This window comes from Juglans regia, chromosome 1, assembly GCF_001411555.2.
Source record: "Juglans regia cultivar Chandler chromosome 1, Walnut 2.0, whole genome shotgun sequence".
Classification (NCBI taxonomy): domain Eukaryota; kingdom Viridiplantae; phylum Streptophyta; class Magnoliopsida; order Fagales; family Juglandaceae; genus Juglans; species Juglans regia.
The window spans coordinates 120,840-144,734 of NC_049901.1; the positions used below are offsets into that span (position 1 = coordinate 120,840).

Below are 23,895 nucleotides of genomic sequence, written 5' to 3' on the forward strand. Positions count from 1 at the left end.
CAATATTTATGCGATTAAGTTTGGTTATTTCGTTTCAAATAAAAATGAAATTTCCATGGACAACTCAATTTTCTTGTGAAATATCTCTCAAGTAATACTCTCAACCTATTTCTTTTAGATCTCAAGGCTCTCCCGACTCTTCAGAGTCCGTACTGACTGCCGTTTTGGTTTATACTTAGAATTCTCAATATTAATACAAATAAATGATTTATACTATTATTAGATAGACAAATTTCACACAAGATTTTATAATGATGATGTATTATTGCATGCTAGAGAGTCTGAAAGTATTGAACTTCTTATACTTAATTATGAAATAAAGAAGAAAAGGTTTAGAAAGTTAAGAGACGTGTGTACCATCATTCCGAGTCAGGTCTGATCTATCTAGTCTGCTGTGAGAATCTTACCAATATCATTCCAAGAAAACAATCATGAGCAAAACGACAGCTTATTGATTATTTTATGCATATAAACACACATATACACAAACTGGTCTTATTTTAAGATTGCTAACATCATGTGACTGAAGCTCTCGTTTAAAAAATTTTGCCAACATCGATCGAGAGTCCACTTCCGACCCAGGAGTCACGGGTATGCAACAGTTTTTATTAATGTATATCCTCCAGCCATCATCATCCAGGTAATTAAGATTTAATTTAAGAGAGATTTTATTTTTAAAATTTTTCTTATAGTGCCATGTTAATAATATACAAAAGTAAAAATACGGACGTGTAAATAGATTTTCTAATAACTAATATGCCCCCAAATTCATCATCTTAGAAAAAGATAAATTGATGGATGTCCCAAATACAGAGTTTTAGTACAATTTCGATAAGTTCGTGTGTTGAGTTGATAGCGATGGATAGGAATCTGAGTTATGTACAAGAGGACAAAGTGTATATACATTGTTACTTTAGGAAAAGATGCCAAAGAGTGAGGTGCTTTGTCAGGACAGTATTCGACAATGTTGACAGGGAACTAACGATAACAAGCCCAGGAACAGAGGACGGCCAGTTTTGCTAGATATTTTCTAGTGTTTTGAGTTTTGGCTAGTGCTAAAAAACAGTTTTGAGAGTTATAGCACAATTCCATTGCGCAATTAATTAGATAATGGGCATGGATCGAAGGTTCTTTTATTTTTTGCAGAAGAAAAAAAATCCTTGAGATTTAATCAAATGAAGAACTGAGAAGTAAAACGGCCTTGAGATTTATGGAACTCCAGCAACTTACATATTCATGTCTCTCGATCTCAAGCTTTAGAAGGGAAGGGCACCACCAAAGATGTTATAGGCGCACTACTGGCAGCAAACCTATTTTTGTTTGGACAATGTTCAGGACTTTGTTATTTAGCGTCGATTCGTGTCAGCTTCATACACTAATTGTGCCTAAAAGGAAAAGCTGCTATACATAATACATATCAAAAATTAAATATGCAGTTGATATCTGTAAGCTGGTTAGAATAGAATCGAATAAATAGATGAGATCCTGACATGGGGACCGCTAATCAAGGAATGCCAGTAAAACCAAACTCATCGTCAGGCAGCTTTTTCACATACTACAAAACTCCCTGGGTTAATTGTAATGCTCTTGGTGCAATTATCAGTCTTGTAGATACCTACGAGTCGATCGGCCAATTCAAACATGTTGTTTCTCAGGCTGCAGATACCATAAAAGATAACACAATGTACACTGTTAGAAACTATGTGAGTAACTAGCAATAAACGCCAGAGGCTATCGAACCTACCTTATGATTATAAACTGAGCATCCTTTGTCCTGTCCTTCACATAATGCCCAACAATAGAAACATTTTTGAAGTCTGCACATGGAAGGAACTTGAGCGAATGGAGAACATACGGGTAAAAGGAAAGATGTTGATTAAAAAAAAATATATGAAAGATGATACAGGAAAATTACCCAGAGCAGCATCAATTTCATCCATCACATAAAGCGGAGTTGGCTTGTAGTGATGAAGTGCAAAAACAAGGGCCAGTGAGCTGAGTGTCTGAAAGACGTAAAAATAACAAAACTATATTACTTTCAGGAATTCTTGTCCAAGGAAATCAGAGACCGAAAAAAGGGAAAAAGTGAAATGATATTGCAATATAACCTTTTCACCACCCGATAAATTTGCGATATTCTTCCAGCTCTTCTTTGGTGGTCTAACACTGAAAACAACACCTTCAGAGAAAGGATCCAAAGAGTCCACTAGCTCAAGTTCTGCATCGCCTCCAAGTGTGATCATCTGCAAGTTTATGAAAACCATGGTACTATCACTAATTACCAGATGCATACAGCACAAGAAAACAAAAAAAACAAAAAACAAAATAAGGATGACACAAGTAGCATCAAAATGAAACGCCCCAACTGATTGCAAACGGAGGAGCTGCATCAAAGATGTAAGATTTTTTAAATAGGAATTGTGTTGATATGGCTTGGACAAATTATGCTGAACCCAAACCTAGAGATAACTGTAGAGATAATATCTCACCCCTCCTAATCAATTCGTAAAGAGTCCATCCCACCAACAAAAACTCTACTTTGTTAGATCTTTATCAAAAGAAAAGAATGGTAATCAAAAGTGAAAATATCCAGCACCAGAATAAAAATGGCTCCAGCCATAACACTTCCACTTCAAACTGTTTAACGCGCATTCAAGATGTGTTCAAAAAATAAGATAGCAGAGCTTATAATCCAATTAAAATTTGTGCAAGAGGGATCCATTCACAAACCTGATACATCTCCTTTAGCTTCAAAGATATTGCATTGAATCCTGCCATGAACTCATCCAATCTGTAGGATACTGAATTCTGTTCAGTAAAAAACCAAAAAACTGAAGTGGATTTTTAAGACCACAAATCAGAAATCAAAGTAAAGAAGAATAAGCATGCCTCTTCTTCCTCCATTCATCATACTGCTTCTTTATGTTATCACGCTGTTGAGTGACCTTGTTTAGTTCCTCAACTCGGTCATTATATAACGAAACCTTTCTCCGAAATCTAACAGTTATATGATGTTATCAGTGTTGTGCTGAAGAGGTAAACTCAACTTTAAAATGGATATAAAGAATAACAGAAAAGTCATACTCTGAGATTGAATCAAGATTTGGATTCATCTCCTTCAGTTGGGCTTCCAGCAATGCTACCATTTCAAGGGCACTCTTTAGGTCACAAGCCTCACTGAGACTTACATCTGTCAAAGTCACCTGAAGCTTTTCAGGGTCCACTAAATCTTTCCGAATTCTGCAACAAGTGTCTGATGTTAAGCATCCTTCAAAATCATAGAAACCCCATTTCCAAAAAGTTATCCAGAAAAGACCTACTGTTCCAGATGCTTTGCAAGGGTAGTTCGCAAATCATCAAGCCTTTTCATGTAACTCTTCCCCTTCAATTCCAACTCCTTGTATGCTTTCTTCAAGTCTTGTAACTTGTAGTCGGCATCAACCTGTGCCATCACGGAGTAATCATACAAATGTTACAGAACATGACACAAACAAGAGGAAACATAAAGATGCATGAATTAGCACAGTACCTCAGATGCACGTAATTCATCGACGGTCTTTTTCACTTTGTCGTAATCACATTTTGCTTTATCTAACGCATCTTTATGTTGATCAATCAGCTGTACCAGAGGACAATAAAAAGTCACTTAACAGTAAGAGAAAATTTTGTTTTACAATAATTTCTAATAAAAATAAAAAATGAAAATAAAAAACCTCCTGTGTTTTTTTATAATTCTCTTGAACAGTGAATGCTTTCTGCTCTATTTCTTTGAAGACACTTCTCAATTTCTCCTTCTCCTCAACAAGTCTCTCTTTCTCCTTCTTTGAGTCCTCAATACCTTTTGTTAATTTTTTCATCAATTTTTGACCAGTTTCTATCTGAACTCTGTGGCGGTTGATCTCTGTGCTATTTTTGTCAATATCCTAACAGTTTGGTAGCATCAATTAGCACTCACTCAATTGTAGTAACGGATGTTTCATAGTGTTTCACATACTTACAGCTTGAATCCTATTGACCTTTAACTTCTGTGCTTTCAACCTTTCACCACCAGCATTTTCGATAGAATTCTGAAGCTCCAAAGCCTATAGCCGAGAAAATTAAGCACAAGTCAACCAACTGAGATATCATAATGTAATGTCCTTCACAAATAAATAATAAGCAAAAAGGCAACATAGCAGGGAAGCCAGAACATCAACCACGAACAGGGAATGCAACCGGCCTAAATTTTAGTAATAATTATGCTGAAGAACAACAAAACAAAATAAAGTTCATTACGGGCCTTCTCCTTCAGCTCTTTAGACCCTTTGATGAGTTTATCGATCTCCTTTTCTTCATTAGAAATTAATTCCTTGAGCTCCTTCAACCTATCAAGCTCATCCTTCCCAGGTTGTGATGCAGCCTCCAGGGAACAAAGTTGTTTTTCAAGATAACGATGTTGTGAATTCAAACTGTCAATCTGTTGACAAACAAAACTTCAAAATGCATCATATTCCCCCAAATATATCTATTAAAAGGTCCCTTGCAAAGTCCCTGTCTGAGCAATACCTCTTTCTGGGTTTTAGCTAATTCCATCTCCAAGAATGCAACTTCTTTTTCTGATGTCTGGTAACATCGCACAGCCTCGGCAATTCTTTTCCGGATGCTATTTAACTTTTCAACCATTGTAGACAGTTCCTTCTCAGCATTTGCAACAGCTTCTCCCGACACACTTGCAGCTCGAATAGATGTCCCCATTTTACCACCACGAGGCTTACTTCCCCCACCACTCATTGTACCAGATTTTTCAAAAAGTGCACCATCAAGTGTTACCACGCGTCGAAATTCTTTGTTTCCATTGTATGCAATACGTGTTGCCTGAAAATTGGAAAACAGAAGCTATCTAAATAAATGCCTTTTTCATTGGTAAAGCTGTCTAAATAAATGCTGAAATGAATTGAACCATAATGGGAATTCTCCAATCTACCATACAAAATCCTAGGGTCCACTCAGTGTCTAAAATTGGCTATTATACTCTCTGATATAGGAACAACCCCCCAAAATGAGGAATTTATGTTAACCCCTAATGCTTCAAACAGATTTAAGTTCCTGAAGGTATTTTTTTCATAATTAGATTTAAGTTCCTGAAGATATGACAAAAGGGGAGGTTTGGATACAAAAAAGCTCCTCATCTCATCTCATCTAATCATTACAATTTTCCCAAATTTCCAAATACAGTAAGCAATTCAACTTTTTCAAATCCCAAAACAAAAATAATATTCTAACAATATTTTATTCAACTTTCAAATTTCATCTTATTTCAAGTCATCTAAATTAACAATCCAAACCTCCCTAGATGCCCTAGATGCTTTACTGCCCTAAAAATTCATTCCTCATCTCTCAGAGTACGTTTGCATTTTTGGTATCATATTTCATTTAAGAGTATATCAGCACTAAAACAGCCAGAAATCTCTGCTGTTTTATATTGGATTCCAGTTATTGAATCTACCTGTAAATCTACCACAGGTAGATTGTGCAAAATATTCTATACCAATACACTGGCAAAAAGATATTGAAAGTTACAAGCTGACAACTGTAGCTACTTCATGGAAACTAATCCAAACAGACTAAAATTTGAGCAAGCCACAACTTTTTTTTTTGATAAGTAATAAGGTATTTTATTTATCAAATAGTAGGCATATCCCCGGTACACTGGAGGTATACATGTGAATACACCTAGTTAGGAACTAAAACAGTTACAAGAAAATCATGGAAGCTGAGACCATGCAAGTCTAAAGCAATGGCCCACATAAAAAGAGTCTTCCACATAAAAATCCTAAATTCTTCTGAGGAACGTTCATGATCCTCAAAAAGTCTATCATTTCTTTCACACCAAATGCACCAAAGAATACATAAAGGAGCCATCTTCCACATTGCTGCTATCTGTGGTGTCCCAGTAATCCCTCTCCAACTTGCTAGTAGTTCCACCACTCTTCCCGGCATTACCCATGCAATACCCATTCTACAAAAGAAATAATTCCAAACTTCTCTTGCAAACTCACAATGTAAGAGTAGATGGTCCACTGATTCACCACTATTTCGACACATACAACACCAATCTGTAATAATTAAACCCCACAACTGTAGCAACTTCACGGCAGATTGTGCAATGTATTTTATTCATACCATACACTGGCAAAAAGATAGTGAAATGTTACAAGCTGACAACTGTAGCCACTTCATGGCAACTAAAACAGATAAACCAAGATTTGAGCAAGCCACCAAATCACCACAAATGCTAAAACATTGAAACACCAAGAAGCTTTTGGATAGAAGTTGTGCACGTATAACAATGTATTCTTTTACAGTTAAAAATCAGGAGAATAATCCTCAGATTTAAATGAAAATGAGAACTACCTGGTCAAGATCCTTAGCTATGACAGTGTTTCCCAATGCCGCAAAGAAGGCAAGCTTCATTCTTTCATCCTGAACTTTAATTAAATCGAAAAGGCGTGGAACTCCCTCCGGAGTGCTTATTTTCTCCTTCAACTTGGGTGAAAGAGCAACTTGCTTCTCCTGGAAGATGAAGTTTTAAAAAATTAAATAAATAGTCGTAGTTTTATGAGTCTTCAAATGGTATTATTCAAATATATGGGTATATTGTATATGAAGGAAAAGATAAAAGAATATACTGCCTACAATTAACAACCAAGTGGCCACCAAACCTGAACCATCCTTTAATAAATTGATCGGCTTTAAATTCCTAGAAGGTTTTATTGTTAAAATTTCAAAACCACTTTGACCGCTGTGAACTTTTAGCTACACATCTCCAGAATGTTAAGAATAAACTCTTGCAACAATAGGTAAGTATTAGCTTTGACGTCCCCATATTTTCTATTGTTACAATAATTTCAAACTAAAGTGGTATAAAAACTGGAGATATCAAACTAATGCATACAGATTCATCTGCGTTTCAGTCCAAAAGATTCAAAGATTTCTATCATCACAGTCTGACAATTTTTGAAGTTTTCAAGGACCCAACTGAACCAGTCTAGAACTCAACCTCACAGTAAACAAGGCATATCGAGTACTTGAAACATTAAAGTAGGTGTTTGGGCAGTATAAGTTCTTGCAAATCATATAATATTTAAGTGATACCAATATCATGAAAGTTGCAATGCCAAGATTCTCCCTCCGAAGTAGCTCAACACAAGCTTGTGCAGCACTGGTTGTTTCCACTACAATATAGTCAAGTCCTGAACATGCTGTTGATATGGCAACATCATATTTTGCTGCAATTAAACAATCACAAGGAAGTGAACACCGGGAAATAAACTGATAAATACATATGGAGTATGACATCACTGCAATATTGGCTGAAGAAAATGTTGAGCTTGTGATGCATTAAACATTCTACACCAAGAATTGTAAAGAAAAGGGCTGTGAAGTAATAAGACCAAATAAAGCGTTCACAAAACAACAAATGCAAATCATACTTGTTTGTACATGTAGAAAAAGAAATGTTAGGTAACGCAAACCCAAAAATAATTTTCACTAGGTATTGATTGATTGCAATTTTCACTCAAGTTCAAAGACTTAAGAAGGTTATTGACTGAAGCTAGAAAAGATGGAAAGAAGAAATAGAGATAATATATTTAATCACAAGCAAAAGACATACCATCAATAGCACCAAGATCACCCATTCGACCATATATTCCCCCAATTTGATTGGACTCCTTAGCCTGCAGGATTGCTTTCAGAACTGATCCCTGACTCTTCTCAGAGTCAAGGATAGACTTTAGTTCTGCAACCTTCTGTCTTGCAGTTTGTTCAATAGGAATCAGTGCATCTTGTTCTTTGATGCATTCCTGCAAGAGGTTCAAGTGCTCTCATAATTTCCCCTACATGTAAAACAAGAGAACTTGAATTTACACGGTCATCATGAAAACACAAACTTGTTCCAGTTTACGAGCTTCCAATGCCTCAAGCTGGTTCTTTCCTATATCTGATTGAATATTTGCAATGCTTGCAGTTTTTGCTTCTTTTTTCCCCACTATATTGTCCATCTGCTTTTGAGCATCTTCAAATGCTAAACGACCAGCTTCATGCTGAAACATTCAACCATCGCTTTTCAGCCAACTAAATGACAATCTCAACAGTACAAATATCAAACATCAGTGGTCCTTTTTTGTTTTGGGGGGACTGGGGGGAGTCCACAGTTTGTTATTTGCAACAACTTGCTCATAATAACAGATAAACTAAAGAAGACAAGGAACTTTGCTTCCAAAAATAAAAGATAATCTATGGTAGGCCCTTGGCAGAACTCTGGATTTTTGTTTGATATATCTATGTTTATAGACCGGATGGCCTCCAACAGTCAATTGAAAACGATGCAAGTCTTCTAGGAGTCAAGCCATAATAACCATCACGTTAAACTTAAGACATTCAAAGAAACTCATCTTTCAAATATCACAAAAATGAAGATGCTTAGTGCAATTTTTTCCACTATTTTGAGAAAAGGAAAATAAGGGACACTTGGAAATAGCTAGTGCTTATGTGAAAGCTAATTGGCAAGACAATATCAAAGCACCAACTTCACCTTATCACTCAACAGCTTGCTTTCTGTACATGCAACTTCAAGTTTTCCTTTATGTTCAATCAGTTGCTTTTCCCAAGGATCTAATTCAGCACGAACTTTTGCGAGCTTAGCACGATATCTCTCGGTTTCAACTGCTTACCAACCAATGACAGGTAAGTAACATTCCATATAACACGAAAAGGGGATTAACTCTTCAACAAATAGCACCCCATTCCCCAAATACCTAGTATACTGAAATAAAAGAAAAAAGGAATTACACAAGAAATTTCTTGGTTCTTTACCTGGTTCTATGCTCCTATCTCGTTGGGGAGGAAATGGAAATAGTTCCTGTATATGCTGTTTGAGAAAATGGTTTTTCTTTCTTCTTTTGATTGTCAAATTGTGTTGTTAGAATAGATAGTTGTCAAAGTAGGATCACTTCCTACATAAATCTTAAGAAGAATGGATGGGGAACTGAAGGGAGGCATTATTATGTACAAGAAATGTATTAGCAGAATCAGAACAGTGAGCAATTGGGGCTCAAAAGCTACTTACCCCCACCCCCCCTCTCCCCCAGAAGAAAACATTAAGGGAGGAGGAATATTTTGCTTTGAGGTTCTTCATTTCTTAAAGAAGCTATGCATTAAACAAAACCAAAGGCCTAATAATTGTGTACACCCAGGACGAATTTAGCACAGATCATCAACTAATTTTAGGAGAAAAAAGCCAATACAAACTAACACTAACTTGAAAAGTGTCGATGATTTCGAGGGAAAAACCATTTCATACAGTGAGGCATGAGAAAAAGATAAATCCAAAAATCCAATTCCTACTACCACCTAAAAATGATACTGAGATCCCTATAAAATTGTAAAGCAAATCTAATTTCCAAATGCAAGTAGAGTATCAATAAAGAAATTTTAAAAAACAGGTGTACCTTGCATAGTAATTTAAGCCATATGAATCATATATGTCACCATGCAAACTCGAAATATCATAACTAAATGTTATGTAATTTCGTCTTGCTTTTTAATGTAGACAATTTGACAGATGAACTCATAGTTAATAATCAAATAGCCAAAGTTTTATTTGACCTATAAGGGATGGCATTTAGAGAGGGAAAAAAACTTTGACTTGAAAAACCTGTGTGAAAATTCCAATAAATTGCAAAAAGTGTAATGAATCTTACATGATTGAAAAAGAGAAAATTACCTTTAGAATTCTCTTTAATTTCCTCTAAGACTTTCTCCTCATCCAGCAAGAGCTTTTGCAGTTTTGGAATATTTTCCTCAAATATAGGGATCAGATTTGTCGAGTCTTCACACTCCTTTTCTAAGTCAACAGCCTTTGATGAATCCTGAAATGGGAAGTCAAAAGGTAACAACATGTGTGTGCTCAGTTCACCTAAACAATTTTTTCCTCACCTTTTCCAGTTTATCCTCAAGTTTCTTGATCTTTTGCTTCATGTGCTTCAAATCTTCCCGATATTTGACATCCTGGCGTTCAAACTCCTTAAACTCTTCCTTACAACTTCTGAGTTGATTATCAAGTTCCTAATAATTCAAAACATAAGCTACATTTGAAGTTATTCAAGTAAAAACAAATTGAATTCATGCGATTACACTCAATGTAGACATGTCATTTCAAAGAGCGGCAGGCACATTACCTGAAAATATATACTACTATATTTTCCTCACATTAAGGCAATCATATAACGATAATTTGAATAGGTTCTGCAAGGCATTAGTTTATGAAAATAAAATATATATATATATATAAATACTCTGCTGACCTCTTGTCTCTTCATGTACTTGTTGTGCACAGTTTCAAGCTCCTTCAACATTTTGTTACTTTCTCGTATCTTCTCCCTAATTTGAGATGTCAAAGTTTTCATCAGGTCCATTTTTTTGTTTCAACCAAATATAGTAAAATCCCTAGATGTAGAAGCATATACCTTTCAGTCTTCAGATTTTCTTCTAAACTGGAAACATTTTCTTGTAATTCAACCATATTTATATCAGTATCTTCATGGGCCAATTTAGTGGCTTTCTCTTGCCATTTCAAAAGTGACAACTCTTTCAGCATGTATGCTTCTGCTTCATTCTTCACGTCCTGTCACATAAAATATGAGAACAGATTAATCAAATTTTTTTATTGGTAAACAAAAATTTAATTGATGAGTCAAACATAAGATGATTGATGTTCAATACTGTCTACTTACCTCTAAGCCATCTCTTTCTTTCTCTGCCAACTTAACCATTTGCACCACCCCAGACCTGCTCTCATCTAGTGATTCTAGCCTATGAGACCAATGGAGCATTAACAAGTATCAGAAATATACAAAGTACAACCAGGAATGTTAAACTCATTTGAACCAAAATGAAGCAGAAAAGGTGAGACATATTTGACACTGCTCAGAATGTATAAAAGCTGTATAGGATAGGAAATATTTGGTAAGTGATGGGAAAGGAAAATTTATCTCAACATAATAAATAAATAAGAAAAAACAATAAATCCAGTTTGATAAGGACAGCAGTACAGCACCATCTGAGAGGATACACCTCAAACTCATGAAGAACGCTGGGTATCATGAGATCACAGAGTTGGCTCTTTGAATTAATATGTTTTAGAGACCAACAGAAAGGGTACCCTATAAGCCATACAGTTGCAAATGGTACTTCCGTTACTGGCTTTCAATTTCAAGGCTTTTTTTTCAAGTAACTTACAATTTTTAAATAAATAACAAGAGTTTGTACTTGTAGTTAGCACTAATACAAGTAATTTGTTATCACATTTAGGAAAATAGGAAGCCAATGTATAGAGCAGGAATAAGAAAGCAAAAGTTCAACTGAGTTGAGAAGTAGACAATGTACTCACTGCTTGTATGATTCGTCAATTTTTTCAACATACTTGTTAGTCCCAATTATGTCCTCAAGATATTCAAGAAAACCCTCATCATGAGGTCCTTGAGATTTTGGCTTCATAAGTGAAATCTGCTCAACTTCACCCTGGCAACACCCAACAAGAAAATTCCAGAGCACATAGAAACGAGCTTCTTATTCAAACTTAACACACTGCATAAGAACTACCAAACCTGGAGAATCAAAAAACGGTTGTTGTCAAGGTCAACTCCTTTCCCTTTCAGTTTCTTGGTAACTTCAGTAAAATTACTTGGACGGTCATTGATATAATACTTAGAGGAGTTATCACGAAAGGCAACCCGGCTAATCACAAAATCACTCCCTGAAACAGCTTCATATGATCCATCATCCTGTAATAATTGAAAATAGGTTTATGGAACTGAAATCTCTAAAATTCTCCACTTGATTATCTGTGTACCAAAATATTAAAAAAAAAAAAAAGGATTTATTATAATAACTACAGAAAACAAAGATCACACGCAAGACACAGAAAACCAAATGGTTTAAGTCAAATTTACTTCCTTTCTTCTTACCTTTTTTTCCAGCAACGAAACAAAAGGAAAAAAAAAAAAAAAAAGATTACTTATATCAACATAACCCATGTAAAAAAAGTTGAATTCAGGTACCAGATCAACGATTTCCTGGAAATGTACAGAAACACCAGCATTCTCCAAATTTTGGTGATTAGTTGAATTGTGAATGAGCTCTGAAACTTTGTTAAGTCGCATCTGCGCATTTAAGCCAATAAATGTTGACACAAAGTGCAAACCCAACCACAAAATAATACTGGAATGAAGTATTATCGTAGCTCTAGAAGTATTTCGTTGCATACGCAACAAAAGGACGCATAATTTCTCATTATATAAATAGCAAATAATTATCCCGAGTAATTATAAACTATTCATACATAAATTAAGAAGGTGAAGAAAGTAAATCCATTAAACCTGCTTAGCTCGCTTCCCGAACACAAACAACATTGCATCTATCACGTTGCTTTTACCACTTCCATTCGGTCCAACCACTGCTGAAAAGCTCTGGTTCCACAAACAAAGAAACGAAAATTAGAAATCCTATAGAGAGAGCGAGAGAGTGTGCATTTTTCTCTGGGTCACCACGCATACGTATATTAAACAACAGATTCATGCGCGATTATTTTACCAGTTGAATTTACTATAACTCCTCTCCACTTATAGGAGCTAGATCAAAAAATGCATTATATCAATATCGAACTTTCCTCAAATTCCCAACTGTTTTCTCAACATCCAAACTGAACCCTAATATTCTAAAATATGCTACTTAAATCAGACTTCCTCAGAACAGAAGAAGAAGAAGAAGAGGTAAGACGGACACTCACCTTGTGGAAAGGGCCCACGCGTTGTTCGCCGGCGTATGATTTAAAGTTCCTCATGACCATCTCTTTGATGAACAGCCTCGGGGCTCGGGATCTTCTCTCGGCAGAGTCCGATCCGTCGGTCATCAACTCGTCGTGCGCTTCCATCCCCATTTTTCCGAGTCAGCTTACTGCTGGCTCTGCCTCCTCAAGTTTTGGTTTCCTGTTCCACGAGAAATGGAATTCAGACGCTACAAATTAATCCCAAAAAAAAAAAAAAAATTAGATGTATATTGGAAAAATATGGGGGATGGTGGTTTGGCGGGAAGTTGAAAGTATTGTGGATTTTCAAAGCAGTAGTGGGCCCAGTTTCAGGCGCCGATATTCAAGACGGCCTTACTGCTGGATAAGCCCAAGCCCATTCAGTGGTTTGAAACTTTCAGCAATCGAACCAGCCGGGCCGATATATTTAGGCTACTTACCAGTTGAGTTAAGTTCTAATAGTAAATTCAAATGATAGAGTTTGTTTTATGAAGTTTACCATTACTAGTCTTTTCAGTGGTTGTTCGTTCAAAGATAAGATTCTTCTCATAAAATTGTACGAACTTATTTAAAAGTAACTTTGGACCTTGAGGTCACGTGGGGCTCCATCTTCAATATTGATTAGGTACATGGTGGTTTCAGATTTTTTTTTTTTTTTCTTTTTAAAGAAAAGCAACTTGTACTGCAAACCTGTAAAATATCCAGACCCTTTATTTATATAAATTTAAATGTAATTATAGGAGATTAAAAAAATTATAAATTTTATCTATAAAGAGATTTTAAATTTGAATGAATTTAATAATTTAAAAATTAAATATTTAAATGTTAAACTTAACTTAAAATTAAATTAAACTGAATTAAAATTAGAAACTTTAAAGAAAAGAAACTGAGTAACAGGCATGTCTGTCGAGATTTGAAATACTATTTTCTTTCTCTTTTTTTTCAGGAATTCTTACAAACAAGTATTTATTTTTAAAAAGGCTAATTTTTGAGAAATTGAATAATGCTCAAATTTAAAAATTTGATATACAATGATAAGAGATTTTAGGAAGTTTTTTTTTTTTTTTATGGAAAAATATTATAAATTTATATGTAAACTTATCCAGCGCATGAATCAGGCAGTCCAGATTGCCATCCCTGGATTGAAAATTTGAATGTTATGGTCCTATGGAAATTGTGGTCCCCTGGATTGGACTGGACCGAATAATTGGCCGCTGTGAAAGCTAAATTATAGGAATTAAAGGAAGATAGTAAAACTTTAAAGCTTATATTGTTCTTTTAGAAAAATAAAAATAAAAAAAGGAAAATGATAAATATAGGAAAAGCGAGTTTGCAGAGACGGTCTACCACTAAGCTTAGGATTTTTCTTGGAAATACATTATTTTTCAACGTATCCACAACCGACTTCTCAATTCTTCACACACTTGTGCCTGCGCTCACAACCATCCGCATAACCCACAGCTCAAATTCCTGCCGGTTTGTCATTCATTGCGTTAAACCCAGGACAAAAACGTACTGATCAGCTTCCAGCTCACTGATCTCTCTCTCAATTAACCTGTTAGTTGTTACAATCGGTGATCTCTTGCACCCATGAGGAACGTCCTCTCTGTGCTCCCACCTACCTTCTGCGTCTTCTTCTTAGTCTTCAATCTTTGCCATATCTCGATCGCTAATCCTACACCTCGTTACATTGCCGTTGACAATATTGCCATAGACTGTGGCACTTCTGGCAACTCAACGAATATGGATGGGCGAATGTGGATTGGAGATGTGGGTTCCAAATTCAGTCCCGTAGAAGAAAATGGTAAAAATTCTACGAACTATAAATCAAAATCAAATGACCCCGCGGTCGATTCTGTCCCCTACATGACTGCCCGTCAATCGTATCTCCAATTCACGTACGTGTTACCAGTCACGCCAGGCCCAAAATTCGTTCGGTTGTACTTCTACCCGCGTGACTACTCGAGTTTGGATGGGCATAATGACTGTTTCACCATCAAAGCAGGTTCATACACCTTATTTGCCGACTTTCGTGCTTCTGATACTGTTAATGCATTTGATACTATCCAACATAAGACTCTTAGCAAAGAGTTTTGCGTCATGGTACTTGAAAATGAAAAACAATTGAATTTAACGTTCATCCCATGTCCAAGTACAGCTAAGGAGCAGTTCTATGCTTTCATTAATGGAATTGAGATTGTCTCCATGCCATACTACCTCTACTACTCTAGACAAGAAGAATATGGAATTGGCATCCCTTACATCGGCCAAACCGGAGAACGAGCATACATTTCAACCGACATGCCACTCGAGACAGTTTATAGATTGAATGTAGGTGGCAACTCCATACCACCATCGTCTGACACTGGCATGTTTCGAGAATGGTCCAATATTGACGTGTATTATCGGTTGGGTGAAGCCGTAATCAGTCGTGAACCATTCTTGAAACTCAATTACTCAGCAATACCAAATTACACTGCACCTGATGACCTCTATTGAAGTGCGATATCAATGGGTCCAAACAAAGCCATAAACTTGCTTTCTAACTTGACCTGGGGATTACCTATTGCGTCGGGATTCAATTATCTGGTGAGGCTCCATTTCTGTGAATTAGAGTCCCTAATAACGAAGCCCGGAGAAAGGTCATTCACTATCTATATAGATAATCAGACAGCTGAGGTAGCAGCTGACGTAATTATGTGGAGCAAAGGTAGGGCTACGCCGGTGTTTCAAGACTATGTAGTAAAGATTGAAAATAAGGGATTTGAGGCCAAAAGTACCATGTTCATTGCTCTACACCTTGGAAAAGCTACCAATTCAATCAACGATGTCATCTTAAATGGTGTGGAAGGGTTAAAATTGAGCAACATAAGAACAACCCTTGCCAAACCCTTGTCGACAGGTACGCGCCATGAGTCCAAGTTAAAGAACACAATTATCATTGTGACTGGAAGTTGTGGGGGCTTCTTGATACTGCTCACTCTGATGTGGTTTATGGTTCTCTCAAAAACGAGGAAGACCAACAGTTATGGTTCATACAGCTATCCACTATCGAAGTACTGCAGGTGCTGGCCCGACCCTAGCAAAAGAAAGTCAACAGGGACAAAAGCCTCGTAAGCCTCCGATGATTTTTGCCGCCACTTCTCACTGGGCGAAATAAAAATAGCCACCCGCAACTTCCATGAAGAATTAATTGTCGGAGTCGGAGGCTTTGGCAATGTATATAAGGGTCTAATCGACAAAGGTACCGTGACCGTCGCCATCAAGCGCTTGAATCGAGAGTCACGACAAGGCGTCTGGGAGTTCAGGACAGAGATCGAAATGCTCTCCAGACTTCGCCATGTACACCTTGTCTCCCTCATCGGATACTGTGAAGAAGAGGGCGAGATGATCCTCGTCTATGACTACATGGCCAACGGGACCCTCCGCCACCACCTCTACGACCTCAAAAGCAATCACCTCCCATGGAAAGAGAGGTTGAAGATTTGCATAGGAGCGGCACGTGGTTTGCACTACCTACATACAGGCGCAAACCATCCAATTATCCACCGTGATGTGAAGACGACCAACATCCTACTGGACCAGGATTGGGTGGCCAAGGTTTCAGATTTTGGCTTGTCCAAAATGAGTGTTGATAACACTGAGGTTAGTACCATGGTAAAAGGTACGTGGGGCTATTTGGATCCGGACTATGCAAGGCGTCAGAAATTGTCAGAAAAATCAGATGTGTATTCGTTTGGGGTGGTGCTTTGGGAAGTATTATGTGCTCGAAAAGCATTGGATAAAAAATTGGAAGAGGAGCAATGGAATTTGGCTAATTGGGTGACAAAATGCATAGAGAGAGGGAGCATTGGTCAGATCATCGATCCATATCTGAAGGGGAAGATAGCTCCAAAGAGTTTCAAGGTGTACGTCGAGGTTGCGGAAGGTTGTGTGCGTGAGCAGGGGATTCAACGGCCCACCATGGATGATGTCATGGAAAAGCTCCGATTTGCATTGGAGCTACAAGAGAATGAAGATGCCGCTATAGACAAACTCAATTCAGCCGATGGGTTAACCTATCCGAACTTGTTATCATATCACTATGTTGTATATAATGAGCACACGTCGGAAATGGGAAGTAATAGTGGGTTAACCACGACTACAATTAGTGAATTGACTCGCCTGACACGGGACTCTGGCACTATTCAAAGCAGCGAAGAAGGCACGAGGGATGGCCCCATAGAGATCGAAGATAGTACTACTCACTGAGTTTACGGACTGCTAGTCTGCTACTATGTGAGTGTGAGTTCATGTAATTATTAGGTCATGAATAAAAAATAGTTTGCTCATAAAAAGTAGTTAATGTTTAAGCCTTAAGGGCAATTTGCCCGTTGGATTGTCACGATTGTCCAAGCTTTTGTAACTAAGGTTGTTGTTGATAAGTAAAGTATCACTGTATCATCTAAGACTATTTTCCTATTATTTTCATATAATTAATTATTTTATTACTATTATTTATAAATTATTTAAAATTATCTCAACATCCAAACATAATCTTCCTAATTGCCAATGTCTCGTGAGTTGTGACTGTAGGGCCACAAATGAGTCAAATTCAAATAAATATTAATAGGTCATGTTTAATTTTTATTTAAACATGAGTTAAGTTAAAACGTTTTATTGAGTTTGATTTTATGTTTAGGAACAACTCATTAAATATTCTAGCAAGTTCAAGTTTGATCACACATTACTTTATTTTGCCAATACCTTTCTAAAGTTTTTATATACGTAGATAAGTGATTATATTTTTGTTAGAATACAAAGCGGAAAAGTACCTCAAGCTCAACTTAGAGAATTGTTTCACAAGTTTTTTCAGATTGATAAACTCTAAGCATTTCCTCTTAGTGGCGAAAATGTACTACGTAGTATGGAACTAGAGTAACACTTAACAAATCCACAGCCTAAGTATTTTATCAAGAGAGAACAAAAAGATATAGCCTTTTCTGTATTTCAGATGATGCTAAAAACACAATTGAGGAGGACTATATATAGTCCTCCTCTGCACGGCTAGCCTTAAAGGCCAGCCTTCAATTGTATTATGAAACGGCAGTAACAAGCCATGTGTTACAAGCAACTGCAGGAGGGGTCAGCCCCACGTGGGCGCCCCTTCATCTAATAATTTATAAAGATTCAAATCACATGTTTAGTATTAGGAACATGATTTGCTCTAATTTTTAAATACTAAAATAATTTCATTATAAATATATAGATAATAATATAGAAAATATATGGAATTATTTAAGGTTATAAGAATATAGTCGAGTTTTATATAAATAGTATCGTTTAATAATCAATCATAATTTTGTATTCATAACAGCTTATTTAATAAAAGAACCAAGTCAAACTCGAGTTTAACTAAACCAATTCCAAGCAGTTTGTTGAGTAGTCTTATTTACTTACAATCCACTGACGAGTCAATTCACAACTATCTTTAAGACTGTACATTTAGCTAGTCAACCCGACCCTAAATTTCTGATTACTTTTATTTTTTTGGGTACAACTGATTTTCAATTCCTTGTTAGCTCTTGTTTTCCCTCGCTCGAGAATTAATGGCGGTGGCCAGAGAAGCATTGAAAACAAAAACCATGAGCCACAACCATAGGTTCTTTGGTTCTACCATTTTCCCAGCAATTCACATTCTTTGTTACGTTGGTGAGGAAGAAGATCCTGAAAGCGAAGGACGAAGGTGAAGCCATACATACCAAACTTCAATTACTGGGCAAAAGAAACAAAATTCGAATCCACCCACGGTAGTATTAAAAAAAAATGGTCAAAATACCCGATTCCATTCGGATTCCATTTCCTTTGAAAAAACGGTTTCAGAAGTGCAGAACGGAAGCATCTTGTAGAAGTGAACAAGTTCGGGTTGGAATGTCAACATTTGGACCAGTTCGGTTCAGGTGAACACTGCTAACTATCTTGATCTCATGGAACCTTTAGCTGGGGGTTAGGATCTTCCTAGATTGGGCTAAAATGTCATCCTCAAAATTTGCCTAGGAAAAAAATGAAGCATTTTAATTATTTTGATTTTTATTCGTTCGGATTTTTGTCTAAATTCTAATGCCTAAATTCTTAGAGATACATAAAATAATATGTAATTAAACACTTAATAAATATTATGAGGCATATTTTGTATATCTATCTTTCCTCCACTACAAGTCATAAAAGTATTGACAATTATGCCAAAATATTCATGAACATGTCAATTATTTACCCATACGGCTACCATTATATTATAAAAATCTAAAATGACTCTGAAGAAGTATTAACTTAATAATAGAAAAATGAATCAAATGATCCATACTTATTACAAAAATAGTATGGTAGTTATTATTAGAGTATTAGCATTGGACTAGTCAAATACAAGAGAAATCTAAAATATAGTTAAGTTTTATATAAATGACCAGCATTGAACTAGCTAAAATTATTTAGTTTAAACTTTGAGCTACAGTAACTCTAAAGGAATTTTCAAAATTTGAGAGTCACTATTCACCCATCAAACTCATATTTTATTCATAAATAATCAACAAAATTATATTATGTTCAGATTTTTCAGGAAATATATTTTGTAAACAAGGTTATATTATGTTGGATAATTAAGATGATATAAAAAATAGTTTTGAAACAATAATTTTAAGTAAAAATTAAATTATTAATTAATATATAGAGTGTATTTGCAAAATATATAAAAATATTATTAAAAAAGATTATTATTAAAATACATAATATTATTGTTAACGTCATATTTTGTACACCTTTAGGCCGGGTTCCAACAACTCGGATCTTGAGTCTTTCACCTGCACACTTATGAAAACAAGGAGATTGAGAGGTCTTGGTGGAGGCCGGTGAGTCTCCAATGCTAAAGTCAGTATATCTCCTTAATAGTTTTTGTGTGAGTTTAGAATAATCAAAGATACTTCTTCGTACTTAGGGTCGGTACTAGATTTTCGGGTGGGGACATCTCATACCTAACTTTGAGGAACTCATGTCCCTTCAACTGTTCGTTTAGTTAGAATATTTTAATGCGGAGTGGCTTTTGGGATAGCGTCATTAATGCAGCGTGGAGTTTGGATAGTGGCTCCATTAATGCGACGTGACTCCCTGACTCACTTTATCTTGCGGGCGTTCCCTGTTAAGCTCTTTCGTGCATGTTGTCAGGAGATCAAGGGTTCTTCATATTTTCCATCCACCTGCCTATGCAGGTTCCCAAGTGTAGGATGTTATCAGGGTAGTGTCAAGGCGATGAGTCTCATCTGCCCCTACCATCCGTTTTCCTAGGCATAGGTTGTTTCGTGGGTGGGTTTTGCTTGTGGGCCGAGTATCTCCAATCGGTGATGAATGAAGTCTTCTCCTCATCATCCGGGTTCATGCAAATTTGGTTGTACCTGAAGTAGACATTCATAAAGTTGAACATGCAATGACCCGTTGTGGAGTCGACGATCAGGTCGATCTGAGGTAGTGAGAAGCTTTCTTTCGGGCAAACATCATTTAAATCGGTGAAGTCAACGCACATTCTTCACTTGCCATTTTGCTTCTTCACTAACAACACATTGGACAATCAATCTAATGGGCCTCCCGTATGAAGCCCGCCATAAGTAACTGATCGACTTCTGCAGCAATGGTGACATTCTTTTATGTGCTAAAGTTTGAGCGCTTCTACCATACTCCCTTAGCTTTTGGGTCCACACTCAGGTGGTGTTGTATGATCTCTAGATCGATTATGGACATGTCCTTGTGACTTCAGGTGAAGACATCAAAGTGTTATGTGAGGAGCTGTTGCATGACGCTCTTCATTTTGAGTGTCATCTCGCTACCAATCTTGGCGGTGGCTTCCATACGGCTCGAGTTCATAGAGATCAACTCCAAAGATTCATTCGGCTCCACCTTCCTAAGCACCTGCTCATCTCGTATCTCTCCATCTGTTGGGGTGTGCTCAGGCGGGGGCAGGAGTCCGTGGTCATCAGCCGGGGGTGTGGACCATATGCACTCCGCCACCACTGGGCTTCAATTCTTGCATGTAACACTGTCGTGCTAGGACCTGTTTTCTTTGAATTTTTTCCACTCATCAAGCAGGGTCGGAAACTTCATTTTCAAGTGGTAAGTCGATGTCCCCGCCCTTAGGTTGTTGATGGTAGGTCCACGCTCAAGTTTTTTTGGCAATGGCTAGATCATTGCCAATGCTCTTAAGCGGAAACAATTGAATAGTATAACTCTAAATTAAATTCTATATTTACAATTGGGAGTGATAGGCAATTGAATCAAAACTGATCATTTAAATGATTTCCACAAATAAAAACAAACATAAAAAAATGGAAAAAGAACATATCCAGCTAAAAGATATTCGTTTCATACGTAGCTTTCATTTGCTGGTCTGGTCACACGAACAGACTAAAGTTCATTTGCCACGTTAACATTGTTGGAAAAGGCAAAATTGATATAGATCCAACTTTAGTATCTACTTTTAGATCAACGAATACTGTATTCTCAATTTTGATTAAAATTGATAGTTTTTTTTTAGTCTAAAATGTCTAATCATGTCCTAACCATTTCAATTATCAATTTAGTCGGAATTTGTTTTCTCAAGTATTCGGCCAACAAAAATAAATCATTTTAAGAAACACAAAGTTTAGTTTAATAGTTTGAAGATGTGCAAAGTTTAGTTGCGTTTATATCGCTGTAGTTTAAGTCCTCGTTTGTATTCATAATCTATCTCAATCCACCTCAATTTATCTCATTTTATCATTATAATTTTTTTAAATTTTTACTCAAAATATAAATAATTTAACTTTTTAAAATTTTTATATAAAATATAATAAATAATTTAATTTTTATTTTATTATTTACAAATCATTTCAACTCATTTTTAAATCTAAAACACTCTTAAGATAAGCCTCATAAGTCATATATACAGGGGATTCTATCAAAACATCAACTTTTGGAAAATCGATCATATGACTTTAGTAAAAGCAAAAGCCTGATTTTTTATAAAGTTGATGTTAACTTTCTCGATGTTTGTAGTCACTTTGGGTCATAGCGGTGGCCCTATCAAAATGCTTTTCATTATTGTTGTTATTACTATTTGGAAGAGAATGGCTCATTCATACAAATACTTAGAATTTAAAATTTAAGAAGTGTCTCGAATGAATTTTTTTTAATAATTAAAAAAATATTTTTTTAATAATATTATAAATTATTTTATTTTTTTTAAATATTTATGATGATTAAAAAAATATATAAAATATATGAAAAGAAAAATAAAAAAGTAAAATATGATTTTCGAAACAATTCTTTGAGATATTTTTTCGGGATGTGTAGTACTGCTCAATACATATTTTGTGGACATATCATATCTGAGGATAACGTTTCACGTCAACTTTTTATAATCCCAAATTCCAAATTAGACTATATTTTAATAATAAAGATAAACAATATTCATCGTTTAATTAATGATCGATGTAATTCATCATTATTTTATTAATTATTCATATTTACTTATCTTTTAAGTATTTTATGCCATTAAAAAATGATAAAAAGATGATAATTAAAATGAGTATAAGTTCAGTTTTTCACTGATAAAAAATGTCATATTCAACTTGACACTTATATACAAACACAGGGTATCAATTATACGGCATATAGGGATGACCATACATGACACGAGTCTACGGCTCGTGAACTCAACATAAACTCAACATGAAATTAGCATGTTTGAGTTTGATATAAATGAGTTCGTATCAAAACGGATTGACCTGTCAAGACATGATTAATAAACGGGTCAACTGTTTAACCTAAAATCAGCTCACAATACTCCATTTAAATTTTTTTTTTAAATTACAATTTTATTATTGTTGGATTGTAATATTGTTATTTTTAATTTGTTTATCTGATTATGTTGAGACCGTAATTCTGGGCCTATCCTCATATATTGTTATTGTCGAGTTTGTAATATTGGACCCATGCTCATATTTGTTATTGTTAAGTTTGTAATATTGATTTTCTTATATGTTAACATATGAAAAATATTAATATTTTTTATTACTAAGTAGTCTTATTATTTTTTTTGTAGGTATAGTGGCTAATAATAAATATAAATTTTAAATTTTATATGAAATTATGTAATCATGTTATATGGTTTATGCGAGTTAATTCAATTCATTTATATGAAATGAGTTAAAATGAGTTGTGTCGTGTTGATCAATTTATAATTAATTATTAAATATATCAAAACGGATGATACAATACGATTCATTATTTAAACAGATCATGTTAGGGTAGGGGTGCTACCCGCATGGTGCGGGGCGGGGGCACCCCCTCCCCGCCCCCCGCCCCGCACCATGCGGGTGTTGGGGGTTTTTCCCCCGCCCCCCAGCACCGGGGCGGGGGACCAGACACATATTATATTTAAAAAAAAAAATTTGATCTAAAAATATTTTTTTAGACCCAAATTATAATATAATTTAAATAAGAAATTAAAATTTATAAATATAAAAAAAATTTAAACTCATTAGAGTTAGATTTTGGATTGATTTGGCCTCCTAGACCAACCTTTATATAGGAGGCCAAGACAAAACAATAGTCATCCTTAAGCAATGTGGGACTTACTACTAAGTCCCACATTGCTTAAGGATGACTATTGTATTGCCTTGGCCTCCTATATAAAGATTAGCCTAGGAGGCCAAAGCAATCCAATGACTTGAATATAATTTTAAGTCTTTTATAAATTGTGTATATCTATATACAATATATTTATTTAATATATATAAATAATTTTTTTTTTTTTAATGTGGAGCGGGAGGCGGGGGTGGGGCGGGATGACCCGCCCCCCGCCCCGCTATGCCCTCTCTATGAGGGGACCCCGCCCCGCTGCCCACCCCTATGTTAGGGTTTGAATGTCTAACTCATTTATCGTCGAGTTTAAGTTAACTTATATAATTGAATATCTATGATTTGACACAATACGAATACCACTCGCGTAAACAAATTACCATCTCAAACTGCATCGTTTACGA

At 35.7% G+C, this 23,895-nt stretch overlaps 1 protein-coding gene and 1 pseudogene across 1 annotated transcript; one reads left to right on the forward strand and one right to left on the reverse strand.

Moving 5' to 3' along the window:
- Positions 1 to 1,187: 1,187 nt before the first annotated feature.
- On the reverse strand, positions 1,188 to 13,081 carry LOC108985977 (structural maintenance of chromosomes protein 4). The gene is made up of 28 exons (XM_035694326.1): positions 12,830 to 13,081; positions 12,420 to 12,509; positions 12,102 to 12,203; positions 11,649 to 11,825; positions 11,432 to 11,562; positions 10,776 to 10,854; positions 10,509 to 10,666; positions 10,347 to 10,422; positions 9,979 to 10,107; positions 9,767 to 9,911; positions 8,576 to 8,706; positions 7,932 to 8,084; positions 7,655 to 7,844; positions 7,135 to 7,268; positions 6,394 to 6,552; positions 4,546 to 4,854; positions 4,280 to 4,456; positions 3,999 to 4,082; positions 3,714 to 3,923; positions 3,530 to 3,619; positions 3,321 to 3,442; positions 3,085 to 3,240; positions 2,890 to 2,997; positions 2,731 to 2,791; positions 2,109 to 2,243; positions 1,916 to 2,003; positions 1,745 to 1,817; positions 1,188 to 1,656 (listed from the first exon to the last, which is right to left on the reverse strand). Exons 1-28 carry the CDS (start codon positions 12,977 to 12,979, stop codon positions 1,536 to 1,538), a joined length of 3,738 nt encoding a protein of 1,245 aa, XP_035550219.1. The 5' UTR covers positions 12,980 to 13,081; the 3' UTR covers positions 1,188 to 1,535.
- Positions 13,082 to 14,219: 1,138 nt separating this feature from the next.
- Positions 14,220 to 17,258, forward strand: LOC108985963 (annotated as a pseudogene).
- Positions 17,259 to 23,895: the final 6,637 nt, after the last annotated feature.